This window comes from Vulpes vulpes, chromosome 3 (assembly GCF_048418805.1).
Source record: "Vulpes vulpes isolate BD-2025 chromosome 3, VulVul3, whole genome shotgun sequence".
Classification (NCBI taxonomy): domain Eukaryota; kingdom Metazoa; phylum Chordata; class Mammalia; order Carnivora; family Canidae; genus Vulpes; species Vulpes vulpes.
The window spans coordinates 146987551-147004250 of record NC_132782.1 but is presented as its reverse complement, the minus strand read 5'-3'; the positions used below and the strand labels follow the sequence as shown (position 1 = coordinate 147004250).

Here is a 16700-nt window from a genome sequence, read left to right as displayed (position 1 = left end):
CATATAAATGTGTGTAACATCAAGTTCAATTAATATAATGCTCAAGAGGCAAATTTAAGTATAGCAACATATTATGGAAAGCATCAGGACTCCAATTACAGTTTCAAAGAAGTCCTGTAGTTAAAAAGAAATCAGTACCATTGTCAGTAAACCTAGTTTATATCGACTAAAGTACTAATTTAAAAATTATAATACAGTTTTAATCACGCTGTAAAAACTATGTCTTTATAAAATGTACATCATTTGTCTCTTTATTCCTTTTTCATTTAAAAAATTGGCAATAAACATTGAAAAATAACTATATGAGGTTATAATAAATGAATATCTAAATTAAATATTGAAAGCTGAAAATGCTTTATTCTGTATGTTTATTTCCTTTTCAAATGGATAAATATTTTAAAGAAAATTTTAATAAATATTTTAAAGAAATTTTCAAAAAAAATGTTTTGCTGTGTCAATGACCTCTGGGCATCACACTCAGTCACTGGAATTTTAGATGACAGGTATACAAATGCATTACTATTTTAAGTAAAGAGTGTATTAAAACATAATATTAGTTTGGTGATCTATGTTACAGTAACTTATTTTTTAAGCAGTAGTTATAACATTATTATAAGTTGAATTCTGGACATTAGACTCCAGAATTACAATAAAATTTACTAAATTCTGCAAATAAAATAATGAAAAGAGGGGGGAAAATAAAGGTTTATTTTTTTTCAAAAATCTAACTGTTAGAAATAGAACTAGCAATATTTTATATCTGTTGTGGTTGTAAACTACTTGTAGTTTAGAATGTCTGCAGTATATTTAGGCCCATCATAAACATAGCAATTATTTTTTTAATGAATACTTTTTATTTGGCCAAACAATTCATCGAGTCAATACTGTTTTGATGAGGACTTGCCATGATTTTACATCACATGCAAAATGCACTTTAAAAATTAAGGAGAGGAGTTATAGAAGAATAGCTAGAATTTAATATCTCCTGACAAATGAAAATGGAATCTAGTTGGTTTGCAAGTTTATATAAAGAACATTGATTCCTTAAAACATTGCATTTTTGTGGTATATTACACATGTGTCCAATGACATAAAAAGTCATCTGGAAAAATGAATCAAAGATGCGCTTATAATCAATACAACTTATTTTATGCCCTTTAAATGTATTTGCTTTCTAAAATTAAGAGGGCTGTAGATTTCTGTTTAAAAAATTTAAAAAAGCTTTTGTGAAAACACCAGTTTTCAACTTTTATTTTATTCCTTGCTTGTAGACTGTAAAACTATAAGCATGAAAACTCTATAAAGGGTGATGAGCCAGAAGATGGATATAAAACAATAAAAGCTAATAAAAAAAATCTAGAAAAATATCTGTATAGAAATCAACACCTCTTAAGAAATCATGTGGGCAATAAAGAATGAAGTAAAATATTTAAAGTATTAAGGAAAAAAAAAACAACCTACAATTCTGTACCCTGTGAAATTATCTTTTAAAATGAAGGAGAAACAAAAACTTTCATAGACAAACAAACATTGAGGAACTCTACTGCCAGTAGACCTATCTTACAAGAAATGTTAAAAGAAGTTCTTTAGAGAAAAGGAATATTAGGGTCATTTTCTAATTATAAGGTACTTACACTACCTGGGAAGGGGCAATGTTATTTGAAAATAGAACTGAATTAGTTAATAATATGGATTGCAAAGTTCAGGGCAACCACTGAAAATGGTAAAATAAGAACTATAACCAATATGGCATGAAAGGAGAGAAAATGGAATCATATACAATGCTCGTTTAAAACCACAAAAGCCATAAAAAGAGTGAAAGACAGATGTTAAAAACAAAGAGTAATGGCAACAAATAGAAAACAACAATGGATATTGCAAATATTAGTCTAAATATGTCAATAATCATTATGAATGTCAAAGGTCCAATGAACCAAGTTAAAGAGATTATCAGATGAGATTAAAAAACAAAACAAGAGGATCCCTGGATGGCTCAGTGGTTTAGTGCCTGCCATTGGCTCAGGGCATGATCCTGGAGTCCCAGGATCGAGTCCCACATCAGGCTCCCTGCATGGAGCCTGCTTCTCCCTCTGCCTTGTCTGTGCCTTCCTCCCTCTCTCTTTCTCTCTCTCTCTCTCTCTCTCTCTCTGTGTGTGTGTGTGTATGTGTCTCTCATGAATAATAAATAAAATATTTTTTAAAAAAGTATATGCTGTCCACAAGAAACCCACTTTAAAGGTAAAGACATAAAGTGATAAAGATATATCGTGCAGACATCAATAAAAGAAAGCAGGAGTAACTACAGTAACTTTAAACAGAGCAATCTTCAAAGCTAGGGAAGTTATCAGGATAAAGAATGGCATCACATAATAATAATGGGGTCATTTTTCTAAAAAGACATACCAACTGATAAAGTTTATGAACCTAACAAAAGTGAAGTAAAACTGATAGAATTGCAAGAAACAGATGAATCCACTATCACAGTTGGCAACTTCAACCCCACTATCAGAAATGAATAGATCTAGCAGACAGAAAATCAGTAAGAACATAGTTAGACACAACAACACCATCAATCAACTGGATATAATTGACATCTACAGACTAATTCATCCAACAACAATTGAATGTATATTCATTAAAAGCCCACATAAACATTTACCAAGATAGGCCACACTCTGGGCCTAAAAAAAATTAACAAATTTAAAAGAATAGAAATTATACAATGTCTTCCCCAGATCACAATGGAATTAAACTACACAACAATAACAGAAAGATGGCTGAAAAAATCCCCAAATATATAGAGATTAAACAATGCATTTCTAAATAACACATGGGCCAAAGAAGATCTCAAGAGAAATTTGAAAATATTTTAAATCAAATGAAAATAAAAATACAACTTATCAAAATTCATGGGATGTAGCAAAAGCAGTACTTATAGGGAAATTTACCATAAATGCATATATCACAAAAGAAGAAAAATCCAAAAGCAATAATCTAAACTCCACCTTAGGAAACTAGAAAAAAAAAAAAAAAGAGCAAGTCAAATCCAAAGTAAGCAGAAGTCAAGAAATAATAAAAATTACAGGAGAAATCAATGAAATTGAAAACAGAAAATCAATAGAGAAAATCCAAAAAGCCAAATCAGGTTTTCTGGAAAAATCAACATTGATAAACCAGGCAAAGAAAAACTGAAAGTGAACACAAATTATTAATATCAGAAATTAAAGAGAGGACACTACTACAGACTCCATGGACATTGGAAGTATAATAAAGAATTACTAGGAATAGTTCCATGCACAAAAATTGGATATCCTAGATAAAATGGACCAATTACTTGAAAGACACAATCTGCCAAGTGCACACAAGAACAAATAGACAATCTAAGTAGGCAGATATGTATGAAATATATTGAATCAATAATTAATAGTCTTTCAAAACAGAAAGCATCAGACCCATATAAGTTCACTGAGGAATGCTACCAAATTTAAGGAAGAAATTATACCAATTCTCTAAAATCCCTTTCAGAGGACAGAAGCAAAACCTAACTCATTCTATGAGGCCAGCATTATCCTAATGCTACTGCCGAAGACATTACAAGAATAGAAAACAACAGATCAATATTTCTCCTGAAAACAGATGCAAAAATCTTGAAAAAAATTTTAGTAAATTGAATCCAACAATGTATAAAAATAATCTACTAAGTGGGATTTTTCTCAGGTATGCAAGTCTGTTAAACATTCAATTCATGTAATCAATCACATTAACAGGGAAAAACATAAAAATATGATCATTTCAATAGATACAGAAAAATAATTTGATCAAATCCAACCCTTTTCATGAAAAAATTTCTCAGGGATAGAGAACTTCCAAAACTTGATAAAAATATCTATAAAAATTCTGCAGCTAACATCATACTTCATGGTAAGAAATTAGAAGCTTCCCTGCTAAGATCAGGTCCAAGGCAAGGATGTCCCAATTCATCACTGCTTTTTAACATCGTGCTGAAAGCCTTAGCTAATTCAGTAAGACAGATCAGGGAAATTAAAAAATATACAGATTGGGAAGAAGGGAACAAAACGGTGTGTGTGTTCACAAATGACATGATCATCTATGCAGAAAATTCAAAAGGGGGTGCCAAGGTGCCTCAGTTTATTAAGCATCTGCCTTCAGCTCAGGTCATGATCTCAGAATCAGTCCTAGCCTTGAGCCCAGCATCGGGCTCCCTGCTCAGTGAGGAGTCTGCTTCTCCTTCTCCCTTTACCCCTCTCTTCCACTCATGCTCATGCACGTGCTCTCTCTCTCTCAAATAAATAAATAAAATCTTTATTTAGAAGATAATTTGGAAGGAAAAAAATCCAAAATCTTTATTTGGAAAGAAAAAAATCCAAAAGAATAAACAAAACAAAACAGAAAACAAATAAAAATCCCACCAAACCCTGGAGCAAATAAGAAATTTTAACAGGTTGCAGATATAAGGTCCATACACAAAAGCCAATCAGTCTCCAACATACCAGTAATGAACAAGTTAAAACACAATGCTGTTTATATTACCACCCCAAAAATGAAATATTTAGATATATATGTAACAAAATAGGAGGAAACAGAAAACTGCTGTTCCATTTTGCTGATAAATAAAATCAAAGAACTAAATAAATGGAGAGAGACTCCATGTGCATTGATAGCCTGAACAGGAAAACTCAGTTTTGAGATACCAGTTCTTCTCAGCTTGATCTATAAATTTAATGCAATTCCATGCAAAATCTCAGTATCAACAAACTAATTTTAATTAAAAATAATTTTAAAGTTTATTTTAAAAAGGCAAAAACCCATAATATCTAACACACTATTGAAGAACAAAGTTGGAGAAATGACACCACCGACCTTAAGACTTACTATAAATCTATAATTGTCAAGACAGCATAGTACTGTCAAAATATCAGAAATATAGACCAATGGAACAGAACAGAGTCCAGAAATAGACAAATATACTCAAAATCTCTGACAAAGAAGCAAAGACAATACAATGGAGCTAAGATAGACTTTCAACAAATGGTGCTGAAAGAACTGGGCATCCATATGCAAAAAAAAAAAAAAAAAAAGAATCTAGACACAGATTTTACACCTTCAGAAAAATTCATTCAAAGTGGATCTATGACCCCAATCTAAAATAGAAAACTATAAATAAAACTTCTAGAAGATAACCTTGAAGAAAATCTAGATGACCTTCGGTATAATAAAAAATCATAACCCATGACAGAAATATTTTATAACCTATACTTCATTAAAATTAAAGACATATAATTTGCAAAAGGTAATGTCATATGAATGAGAAAGCAAGCCACAGACTGGGAGACAGTATGTACAAAAGAAAGATCTGATAAATAAGTTTAAATAAATAACTTTTATCCAACAATATACAAAAAACACTTAAAACACTTAAAATGGGCCAAAGACCTTAATTAAGATTTCACCAAAGAAGATATTCAGATGTCATATTAAAACGAGATATCATTACATTCCTATTAGAATGACTGAAATCTTGAACACTGACACCACCAACTGCGGGCAAGGATGTGGAGCCACAGAAATTGTCATTCATTGCTGGTGGGAATGCAATATAGTACAGCAAGCTTGGAAGATGGTTTGGCTATATCTTATAAAACAAAACACACTCTTATCATAAGATCCAGTAATTGCACTCCTTGGCGTTTATCCAAAGGAGTTGAATACTTATTTCCACAGAAGAATCTGCACATGGATGTTCACGACAACTTTCATCATAATTGCCAAAATTTTGGAGCAACCAAGATGTCCTTCAGCAGGTGAATAGATAAAGTGTGGCACATCTAGACAATGGACTATTACTCAGCATTAAAAAGAAATTGGTTATCAAGCCATGAAAAGACATGGTGTACGTTAAATGCATATTACCAAGTGAAAGAGACCAATCTGAAAAGGCTATAGGATATAAAATTCCAACTATATGACATTATGGAAAAAGCAGGACTCGATCCCCGGTCTCCAGGATTAGGCCCTGGACTGAAGGCAGCGCTAAACCACTGAGCCACCGGGCTGCCCTGGACTGACCTTTTCAGACATGAGCAAGGGGCACCAAAAATCTGCAAAACTTTGTTTCACTCAGTGAGAAAAAAAAAAGAAAAAAAAAAAAAACCTTTCTGTGAGTCTTCATCACTTCTCAGATCTGGATCTGTATCGCTCACTCCCTTTCGCTCCCTCTCACCTCACTCAAGACTTCTGTGTTTTCTAAATGTTCTTAATGTTTTGTTTTTACTAACAATAACAAAAAACTGTTAAAGCATAAAACTATGGAAGAATAATCTCCCTTTTCACTCCAATCATTCCTGTTCAAATACAGAATTAAACGCAAACCCAAGGCTCTGGTGGGGGCAGGACCCTAAGTTGATGGCAAGTTAAGTTCATGGCAAGAACTTGTAGAGCTCTGAATGCCTGTCTATGCTACTGATGAAGTTTCATGAAGACCAGATTTCTAAAATAAATTGGTAGATGATTTCTGGGTTTGGGATTGAAAAAAAATGGAGCTTTGACCTTCTCTACTACTGATTGTGAGACCCTCACTAAGTCATCAGCTGGTCCACAACTTTCTTACATGTAAGATGAGTAGATGGTGCGACTCATCCCAAACTTGGGCACTAAGTCGTCACCTGGTCCACAACTTTCTTACATGTAAAGATGAGTAGATGGAGCGACTCATCCCAAACCTGGGCGCTAAGTCATCACCTGGTCGGTAACTTTCTTACATGTAAAGATGAGTAGATGGTGCGACTCATCCCAAACCTGGGCGCTAAGTCATCATCCTGGTCCACAACTTTCTTACATGTAAGATGAGTAGATGCTGCGACTCATCCCAAACCTGGGCGCTAAGTCATCACCTGGTCCACAACTTTCTTACATGTAAGATTAATAGATGAGGCGACTCATCCCAAACCTGGGCACTAAGTCATCACCTGGTCGGTAACTTTCTTACATGTAAGATGAGTAGATGGTGCGACTCCTACTCACAGACACCCACCCAATACAGGTCCCTGTAGACTCTACCAGAACCACATCTAACAAGGCTTATGCCCAGTTAAGGTCACCTAAAGTTCCTGGTCAGTCTGCGTCTCCGGAAAAGGCCAGGAAACACACCAAATACCGCAGACGCCTAGGGACCTAGGGACCGAGGGACCGGTCGCAGGTGCATCACATACAACTCACAAAACCCTACGAATTGAACTCAAAGCTGAGGGCGGGCGGGGCACGGGAGCTGCAAGCTACATCTCGAGTGTGCGGACTGTGCATCCGGACGCGGGCTGGGGGCCCAGGTCTTCGGGTGACGCCCCGGGGCGGGGGGGATTCAGGGGCCTCAGGCCTCCGCGGGCCGCGCATCCGCAAGGACGCAGCCACCTTCCAGGGGAAGCCGGGGGCTGGGCCGTGGGGTCGTCCGCTCCGCGGTGGCTTCGGGCAATTCCGTCGCCCAACAAGAGCCACTCACCGGGTCAGCGGGGCTGCAAACCTGACGAGATGGGAACAGGCGGCCCAGACCCCGCCCCGTCGGGCAAATCCCTAGGCGGCCATCGGCTGCCGACGCCGTTGCCGGGGAAACGACGCCGGAGTCGCTCGGGGACGTGGTCACGTGCGGGACGCACGTAAGGGGGCGGGGCCGAGGCGACCCGGAGCCGGGGGCGCATGCGCGCTGCGCGGCGTCGGTGGAGGCTCGGCGGCCGCCCGGGCCCGGCGGGGTGTCGCTATGGCCGCTGCGGGTGCGGGGGCCGGCGCGGCTCTGCGGGAAGCCGCCCAGCGGAGGTTGCGGAGGTTTTCCGAGCTGCGAGGTAGCGGACGGGGCGCCCCACGGATGCCCGGCGGAGGAGCGGGTGCCGCGCCCCGGGAGGATGTGCGCGGCCGCTTCCGGGGTGCTGCGCGCTCTGGGGTTCAGGGCGCACCCAGAGCAGCTCGTCCTCTTTTGTGTTGTTTTTTTTTGTTGTTGTTGTTGTTGTTTTTTTTTAATTCTGTCCTTCCTATAGGTTATGTTGGTACTTTGTTTCTTTGACTTTATTCCTACTAACGTTAGATGTCAAAATCAGAAGGAAACTGTACATCGAACGGGCGGTGCAATTAATGCGACTTACGCAATGGGTTGGCTCACTAACAGTTATTTTAAGTAAATCTAAAGTGAGCTAAAGTAACGTTTTGACCATGATTTACCCGATTTTAGCCCTTTCCAGCCAGCCCCCATACCTGCTTTACCGGTTCGTTCCCTGCTGTGAGTGCAGACTGGGCAAAAAGCAAAACACATGGAGGAACTATGGCTTAGAACTCGTAAGAGGAAGTTTGTAGCAAAAAAATAAAGATAAAAAAATTAAAGTCTGTGCCATTTGTCATTCCTTGTAGAGCTGTCTGATAAAATCAGTTGTGCTTTTGATGAAAGTACTACCTTAGAAATACAGGAAATAATACTTGAAAGACAGTAAAATGTTCAGGACTGTTAGATTTTGGCTGATAAATCCTGTTTGTTGACTAATAAGAATCCTTATTCATCTTGTTTAGCAATAAGAGCTTCCAACTGTCTATCAAAAATTCAGAAAAAAATAAAATAAATTTTAAAATCTTTTTTTTTTTTTTTTTTTTTTTTTTTTTTTTTTTTTTTTTTTAGTGTGTTCATCAGGGAGTTGGGAGCTTTTCTGTTATCCAGAATTTTAGGTCATACTTCAAAGCCTTTGTAAACTTGCATGGCTCCCCTTAAGGTAGTAAAAAAACAAAGTACCTAAATTTATAAAGAGCAACACCCGTAGGAATGGATCGTTGGGTTGAATGGAGGTGGATTTTAGCAAGGCAAAATTACTTAATAAAATAAATTGGTAGATGATTTCTGGGTTTGGAATTGAAAAAAATGGAGCTTTGACCTTCTCTACTACTGATTGTGAGACCCTCTCTAAGTCATCATCTGGTCCAAGTACTTAAGAAACATAACAACTTTCAGAATATTTAAATAAATGAACTAGAAACCATCAAAGGAGCCAGTAATATCGAAGAGAAAAAAAAATTGCAAGATTTGTGAACAATCTTCAATAGAACTGGTTTGAATTAGACTACCTAGCCACTGATTATTCTCTAATTCGAAGTAGAAGACGACAGATTTAGGAAGATAATCTTTGTTTCTTTCCAAACAGGTAAATCTGTAACAGCTGGAGATTTCTGATGCGGAGGTCCTTGCTATTTCCATACAGGCAAACCTGTGGCACCTGGAGAATTCTGGGACATCGTTGCAATAACAGCAGCTGACGAAAAGCAGGAACTTGCTTATAAGCAACAGCTATCAGAAAAGCTGAGAAGAAAGGAGTTACCCCTTGGAGTTCAATACCATGTTTTTGTTGATCCTGCTGGAGCCAAAATAGGTACTCTCTATATGGTCAGATTTAAATTGTAGGTTCTGGGCGTAATGATCACTGAAGAAAAGCTTTCCTATGGCTCACAGTTTATGAGCTCTGTATCTTTCTACCTATAGTCTTTCCATACTTTAAAAATTTAATGTAATAAATTTACTATTTTTTGAGAAAGATAAAAGGCATAGCAACTGTTCTTACACATTTGACTTACCATGAAAAAGTTGCAGAATGTTATTTAAAAGAGAATTTAATTAATTCCAATAAATTTACTTAGACGGTGAATATTCATTTGGACTTTATCGGCAGAGTCATAAGTTCCCTCCCAACTCCAGAGTTCAGAAATTTGAAGATGAAGATTGCAAATCAGGGGGAAAAAATACATACATATACTTGGTCTCTTGGAGCCACAATGCAGAAAGCAAAAGAGCACAGCCTAATGGCCTAAGTATCATAGATACTAACTTTAAAAACCCAGTTTAAGTCAACTTTGCCTTTGACTTTCCACTGCAAATAAAAATACATGCTATTTTTCTGGGGGCCATTTTCTATGTGAGACTTAAAGCTGAAGCCCCTTCCTACCATACAGGGTACCTATATCTAACATTGGCGTTGTACTAATTAGCCAGTGTTTCAATCCTCATAATGGTGCAGTCAATACTTTTATGATTCCTAACCTATAGATGAGAATCTGAAGCACAGAGAGTTAAATAACTTGCCCAAGGTAACTACTAAGTATAGTTTAAGATGTTTTTTAAAACATCAGGTTCTAAGAAACTTTAGAAAGGATGTTTAACTTGAATATTTGGTTTTGTCATGTAAGAGAATTATTTTAATGGGTTTTTCAGTTTGTAATTCCACATGTGTATACTTAAGGTCTTCTTGTGTTGCATATTGCCTAATTTATCATTTCTTCTTTATTCTTATTACTATTTTCAGAGATAATAATGTTCATCATTTATTATCAAGTGCTGATCTCTGGGTTTCATTGCCAAATATTTATTTAACTGCTGTGAAATGTGTATTTAATTTGATACTTTTGCCCGTACCTTTGCTCTCTGCCTAGTTAATTGTAGCCAAAGGCCATATCTTCAAAGTTAAAACACCTAATTTTACCATAATTACAAATTTTCAGTAGGTTTCTATTAATTGTGTTTTTTAACTTTAATTTTTAAGGAAATGGAGGATCCACACTTTGTGCTCTTCGATGTTTGGAAAAGCTATATGGAGATAAATGGAATTCCTTTGTCATCCTATTAATTCATTCTGGTAAAGTTATACATTTTCTTTTCACTAATTTACATTTTACCTTTGATATCTTAGGGACTTTTTTCTACCTTTGCAAATACGATCCTCTCCTATTTTAATTTTTTTCTTTAAAGTTATTCTGCTTTGAAAACATTTCATGTTTTTCTTGATATTTTAAAGTTGTAAGCAGCATGATTTTTTTTCACAAATGTATCTTTAAAATTATAGATCACATACATGATCAACTTTTCTGGGATATTATTTTTAGTATGTATGTAGAAAATTATTTTCCTAAGATAGAACTCATCAAAATATTAACATTTCTTGATAATGCTTTAAAAGGGATTATGGTTGTAGGGGAGAGGCTGGCTTAGCGATGTGATTATCAGATTTTTGCCAAAACCCTCGATCATGCATTTTTTTCATGTGATTATTGGTGATGAAAGTCTAAATCCTTAAAGGAGTTTAAAAACAAAAGAAAGGGTCATGACAAAACATGAAGAGAACAAGAAAGTTTTTAAGAGTGAAAATTACACACAAAAGAAGACACTTTAAAACAGAAAAGTAGGAAAGAATCTCAGAATAAAAGAGTTTTTTTTTTAAATTCAATAAACTTAGTTGTATGAAAATTTTGGTTATCTGAAAATCTCCGTTACTTTGCTGTATGTACTGGGAGCTGATGAAAGCATTGTTATGGACTGGTACCAGTCCAGGGACAGGTATTTCAGAACTACTCATCTACATGGCTTTCAAGGCACTTGTTATTCCTTGTGATTTATATACAGAACAATGATTTTTTGTAAAGATGATATCAAAAAAGCATCCAAGTTATAATTTTAAGACTAACTCTAAAAAATAGAAACAAAATTTTACTTTATAGGTTTATTCCAGAACCAGTATTTATTACCAAATTAGTAAAAAGTTAGTAAATAGTTAGAAAGAGGTAATTCTTAGAATGCTAAATTAAGTTGGCTAGTCTTTGGAAAAGGAGAAAAGCAGGAAGTATTAACTCTCATTTGTTGAACAACATACTGTGTGCCAGGTGCTTTACATAAAACATGATAAAGCAAGTATTATTCTACACTTGCTGATATGAAGTAAATCCAAAAATAAACAACTAAAAAGTGGTGAACCAGAGTTTGAACCTGTTTTTTTTTTTTGACCCTTTCTTCTATGTAATGCTGCTTCTCACTATAACCAGTTACATAAAAATGATGTAAGCTTTTTAATGTAGTTAAGAGAACATGCTTTTCAAGGAATTGAAAAGTTGTAAAACTCATCATAGAGGGAAAACCTTGTTTAAATTAAAAATAAGTTTTAAAATGCTTTTAAGTAAATGCACCTTTACTTCCTCTGAGTGTATGTAATACTTTGAGGAAAGACATTGCATCTGGAAATTACTCTTTAATAATTATATTTTGGAATTGGTATGTTAGGTTTTTGTGACTTTTTTCCCCCTCTATGAGGTGGATTCTTAATGTAAGAGTTTAAACATTGTTGCGATTTCAATTTATTGTTTAAAATATAGGTATAAGATCATGTTTTAGCCTATGGTCCTTTTTACGAGGTGTACAATTTATTCAAAACAATTCACAGCCTCTAAAATATAATGGAATTCTTTCTGATGTAACATTGCATTATATCAATTCACTACAGAATTGCTCTTTGAATTTGTAACCTAGAATTTACTATTCTTTCCTGAGTTACGGTAATGTATTATATATATATTAAATATCTTCAGAGATATTTTTAGTTGTAACTGATGCCCCTGGGTTTTTAAAATCTTACAGTCTTGTAAACATTTTAAAACTGTTATTTTGTTTAATTTTATATAGGTGGTTACAGCCAACGCCTTCCAAATGCAAGTGCTCTGGGCAAAATTTTCACTGCATTACCTTTTGGTAACCCCATTTATCAGATGTTAGAATTAAAACTAGCCATGTACATTGATTTCCCCTCACACATGAATCCTGGGATTCTGGTTACCTGTGCAGATGATATTGAACTTTATAGCATTGGAGAATGTGAGTTTATTAGATTTGACAAACCTGGCTTTACTGCTTTAGCTCATCCTTCCAGTTTGACTGTTGGTACGACACATGGAGTATTTGTCTTAGAACCTTTTAGTGCTTTAGAATACAGAGACCTTGAATACAAGTGTTGCCATCGTTTCCTTCATAAGCCCAGCATAGAAAAGATGCATCAATTTGATGCTGTGTACAGACCTGGCAATTTTTCTCAACAAGAATTTGCTAAGGGTGACACTCCTTCTCTTAAATTAGACTCTGAGTATGTCTACACGGACAGCTTGTTTTATATGGATCATAAATCAGCAAAAAAGTTACTCGCTTTTTATGAGGAAATAGGCACATTGAAGTGTGAAATAGATGCCTATGGAGACTTTCTGCAGGCTTTGGGACCTGGAGCAACCGTGGAATACACCAGAAATACATCAAATGTCACTAAAGAAGATGCAGAGTTGGTAGACATTAGGCAGAGAATATTTCATCTTCTTAAAGGAACCTCATTAAATGTTGTTGTTCTTAATAATTCCAAATTTTATCACATTGGAACAACTGAAGAATATTTGTTTCATTTTACTTCAGATAGCAATTTAAAGTCAGAGCTTGGCTTACAGTCCATAGCGTTTAGCATCTTTTCTGGAATACCAAAATGCCATGGTAACACATCCTGTGTCATTCAAAGTATACTGGATTCAGGATGCTCTGTGGCAACTGGCTCAGTTGTGGAATATTCCAGACTGGGGCCTGATGTTTCGGTTGGGGAAAACTGCATTATTAGTGGTTGTTCTATCATAACAACAGCTGTCCTGCCTGCATATTCTTTTGTGTGTTCCTTAAGCTTGAAGATGAATGGATACTTAAAGTATTCAACTATGGCATTTGGAGTGCAAGACAACTTGAAAAAGAACGTTAAAATCTTGTCAGATATAAAATTACTTCAGTTCTCTGGAGTCTCTTTCCTGTCATGCTTGGATATTTGGAATCTGAAAGTTACAGAGGAACTGTTCTCTGGGAACAAGACATGTCTGAGTTTGTGGAATGCTCGTATTTTCCCAGTGTGTTCTTCTTTGAGTGATTCAGTTACAACATCCCTAAAAATGTTGAATGGTATACAGAACAAGTCAGCATTCAGCCTGAATAACTATCAACTGTTGTCCATTGAAGAAATGCTTGTCTACAAAGATGTAGAAGACATGATAACTTATAGGGAGCAAATTTTTCAAGAAATTACTTTAAATAGAAAACAGTTGGATGTAAAGACATCTTAAATATCATATACTTGCCTTTCTTGATCGAGCAAGATTGTAAATAGAGTTTTCTGTAGACTTTTGTTTGTTTCACTGAAGTGAATTAATGAAAATTAATATTAACATAATTGCTGTAGCATAATATTAACACATAAATACAAGTAATCCTTTTGTAATGAAAGGTCATTTCAAAGCTATGTAAATTCAGAAAAGGGACTTTTTGATATTTAACACTATTTTAATTTTCCTTTTTATTAAAGATGGATTTGTAGAGCATTGTGCTCATATGGTACTATAGTAATTTTAAATAATTTTCTAAACATACCTTTAGAATTTTTCCATCTTATGTTGGGGCTTTGGTTTCAGTACAGTTCTAAGTATCTGAGCACAGTAGTCCCATTCTGATGAACTAATAAAAATGGCATGCTACAAGGTCTTCAGCACTGTAAGAATACTGTGGGAATACTTTTTTTGGAAAGAAATCAGTCACTCACAAATTCAGATGAAATCAATGCTTAAAATATTGTGATTATCTAATTAATAAATAATTACAAATAGCTCTGAAATTGAAGGTAAAAATGTATCCCATTTATTACCAAAATGAAGCTAAAAGTATATATGTATTATTTTACCATATAAACTTGAACATATGTTTCTGTATCTTAAAATTTTCCCCTAAAGTTCCGTCCATACAAAAGCATACACAAAACTCAAATATCTGTGTGGGGAAGATTGTAGAAATAATTGGGATTCATTGATAATCCTATAAATTCATTTTGACATTACTTAGATCCTTTTTATTAATCCCTTTAATAGACTTACATTACTAGATGTACTGATTTTACTCTCTATTTCATTTTTTTTTTTTTTTTTGTCCTTGGTGATGGTACTGAGAAGCAATAATTGACCAAAGATAGGCAGCAGGAAGGAGCCAGAAGAAGAGAAAATGAGAAAATTTAAAGATGGTAAACAGCCTCAAGAAAATAAAAATTTGCTGAAATCTCAAGTTATATATTACTATTTTTCTGTATGCATGCATGTGAAATGTCTTTATGTATACATTAACATCAATATAAAAATAATTGGTAAACCAGAAGTGGCTTGTCTACAAACTTCAATGAGGCTATTTATGTGTTTTGTTTCGTTGTTTTTTCCTTTTAAGGTTCTTTCCAAGGAAAAAATAAAAATATGTGATAGCTATTGTTTAGCATTGACTGATTTGCTTGCCGAGCTTTCAGAAGATGTTATGTGTGTTATTGGTTAAATATTTAATACTGTATTTCACCTAAATGCCATCAATTATTAAGAATTACCTGTACTTTATGTTCCACTAGAAAGAAAACACTACAATGAAATACGACACAATGCTTTCTTTCATTCAGGATCAAACTTTTCTGAAACACTTTTCAGTTCAGGAGTTGTTGATATCCACTGCTCCCACTCAGTACCATCTTCTGTCCAAAACCTTTGTATTGGTAAAGCTGGATGTCCTTAGAGTGCCACCACCACATTGCTGTCTGGATTTACTCAAAACTCAACATCAGATATCTGTCCTATAAGTTTTGATTTGATGATTTACTATTTCATAAAATTCAGTGGTATTTTTGCCTCAGTATAATCACATCTGTGGAAGATAGGTGGGTTCTATTCAAAGTCAATGGGAGGTTTCTGACAGATTGGTGGTCACTATTTTAATCATAATTCTGCACAACGTATGGATTCTGGTTGCTTTGGAATGTTATCTATTCTAAAGAATTTGGCATTTTGTCCTGCTTTCAGATGCATCACTTGGGGTGTAGTACCACACATGTTCCATGAACAGGATACCTAACTCGACCAAATTAATAGTCTCATGCATACAAAAGTAAAAAAGTTGAGCATTTCCTCTTGACTTTTTATTTTACAAAATCACAAGCTTTAAATTTCATATACTCTCAAGGTTTATAAAGGATGGCTGTTATTTATAACTAAATATAGTCCATAAACTTAATGGAGTTAATAATGAACAAAAAGATCAAGGAGGGGGATCCCTGGGTGGCGCAGCAGTTTGGCACCTGCCTTTGGCCCAGGGTGCGATCTTGGAGACCCGAGATCGAATCCCACGTCGGGCTCCCGGTGTATGGAGCCTGCTTCTTCCTCTGCCTCTCTCTCTCTCTCTCTCTCTCTCTCTCTCTCTCTCTCTCTGTGTGTGACTATCATAAATAAATTTAAAAATTAAAAAAAATGTTAAAAAAAAAGATCAAGGAGGGCATGGGGGGAAAATATCCAACATTTGGAATCAACTTCAGTTATTTTTTTCTACAAACTAAGCAAAACAAAAATAAAGCATCAGTGTATATGAAGTTGAAGTAAAGCTTCCAATATCCAAAAGATATGCTGAAAATCACAAAAATTTGTTAGTATTAATCCAGAATTAATTCCCATAACTTGTGATGATAAAAATGCCTGTTCCAGAATGGATGTAGGACTGTCACAGATAGCTAATAACTGTTTTACTACACAAAATCAGGGATCCCATTTACATACACTGTGATGTCCTTTGGACTTGAGAAACTAGAAAGGCCCAGAGTTTAGGCATTTTGATGTATTCTAGCAGAATTAAGATGGAAAGAAAAAGGTTTAAAAATATTTTTAATTTGCTCAAAACTCTAAAGGATTTCAGATGCTTTCTTTGCTTTTTAAATATATAAAACAAGTTTTCAGCTATATCAAAAACTAAATTATTGAAGAAAAGACCTTTTTAAATTTACTTGAAAGATAAATTTTACTTTCCTAAATTC

The 16700-nt window shown here is 35.1% G+C and overlaps 2 protein-coding genes across 6 annotated transcripts in view; one reads left to right on the top strand and one right to left on the bottom strand.

Moving 5' to 3' along the window:
- The window catches only part of LRRIQ3 (leucine rich repeats and IQ motif containing 3), a 176485-nt gene extending 168845 nt beyond the window's left edge, over positions 1–7640 (bottom strand). For 2 of the 5 annotated variants that reach the window (XM_026018081.2, XM_072754874.1), the window contains exon 1: positions 7514–7640. The gene's annotated coding sequence lies outside the window, so the exon portion shown is untranslated. The remainder of the gene's footprint in view (positions 1–7513) is intronic. The other 3 variants (XM_072754873.1, XM_026018080.2, XM_026018079.2) reach the window with 2 other exon arrangements.
- Positions 7641–7698: 58 nt separating this feature from the next.
- FPGT (fucose-1-phosphate guanylyltransferase) lies at positions 7699–15120 on the top strand. The gene is made up of 4 exons (XM_026018066.2): positions 7699–7850; positions 9246–9413; positions 10578–10670; positions 12485–15120. Exons 1-4 carry the CDS (start codon positions 7769–7771, stop codon positions 13939–13941), a joined length of 1800 nt encoding a protein of 599 aa, XP_025873851.2. The 5' UTR covers positions 7699–7768; the 3' UTR covers positions 13942–15120.
- Positions 15121–16700: the final 1580 nt, after the last annotated feature.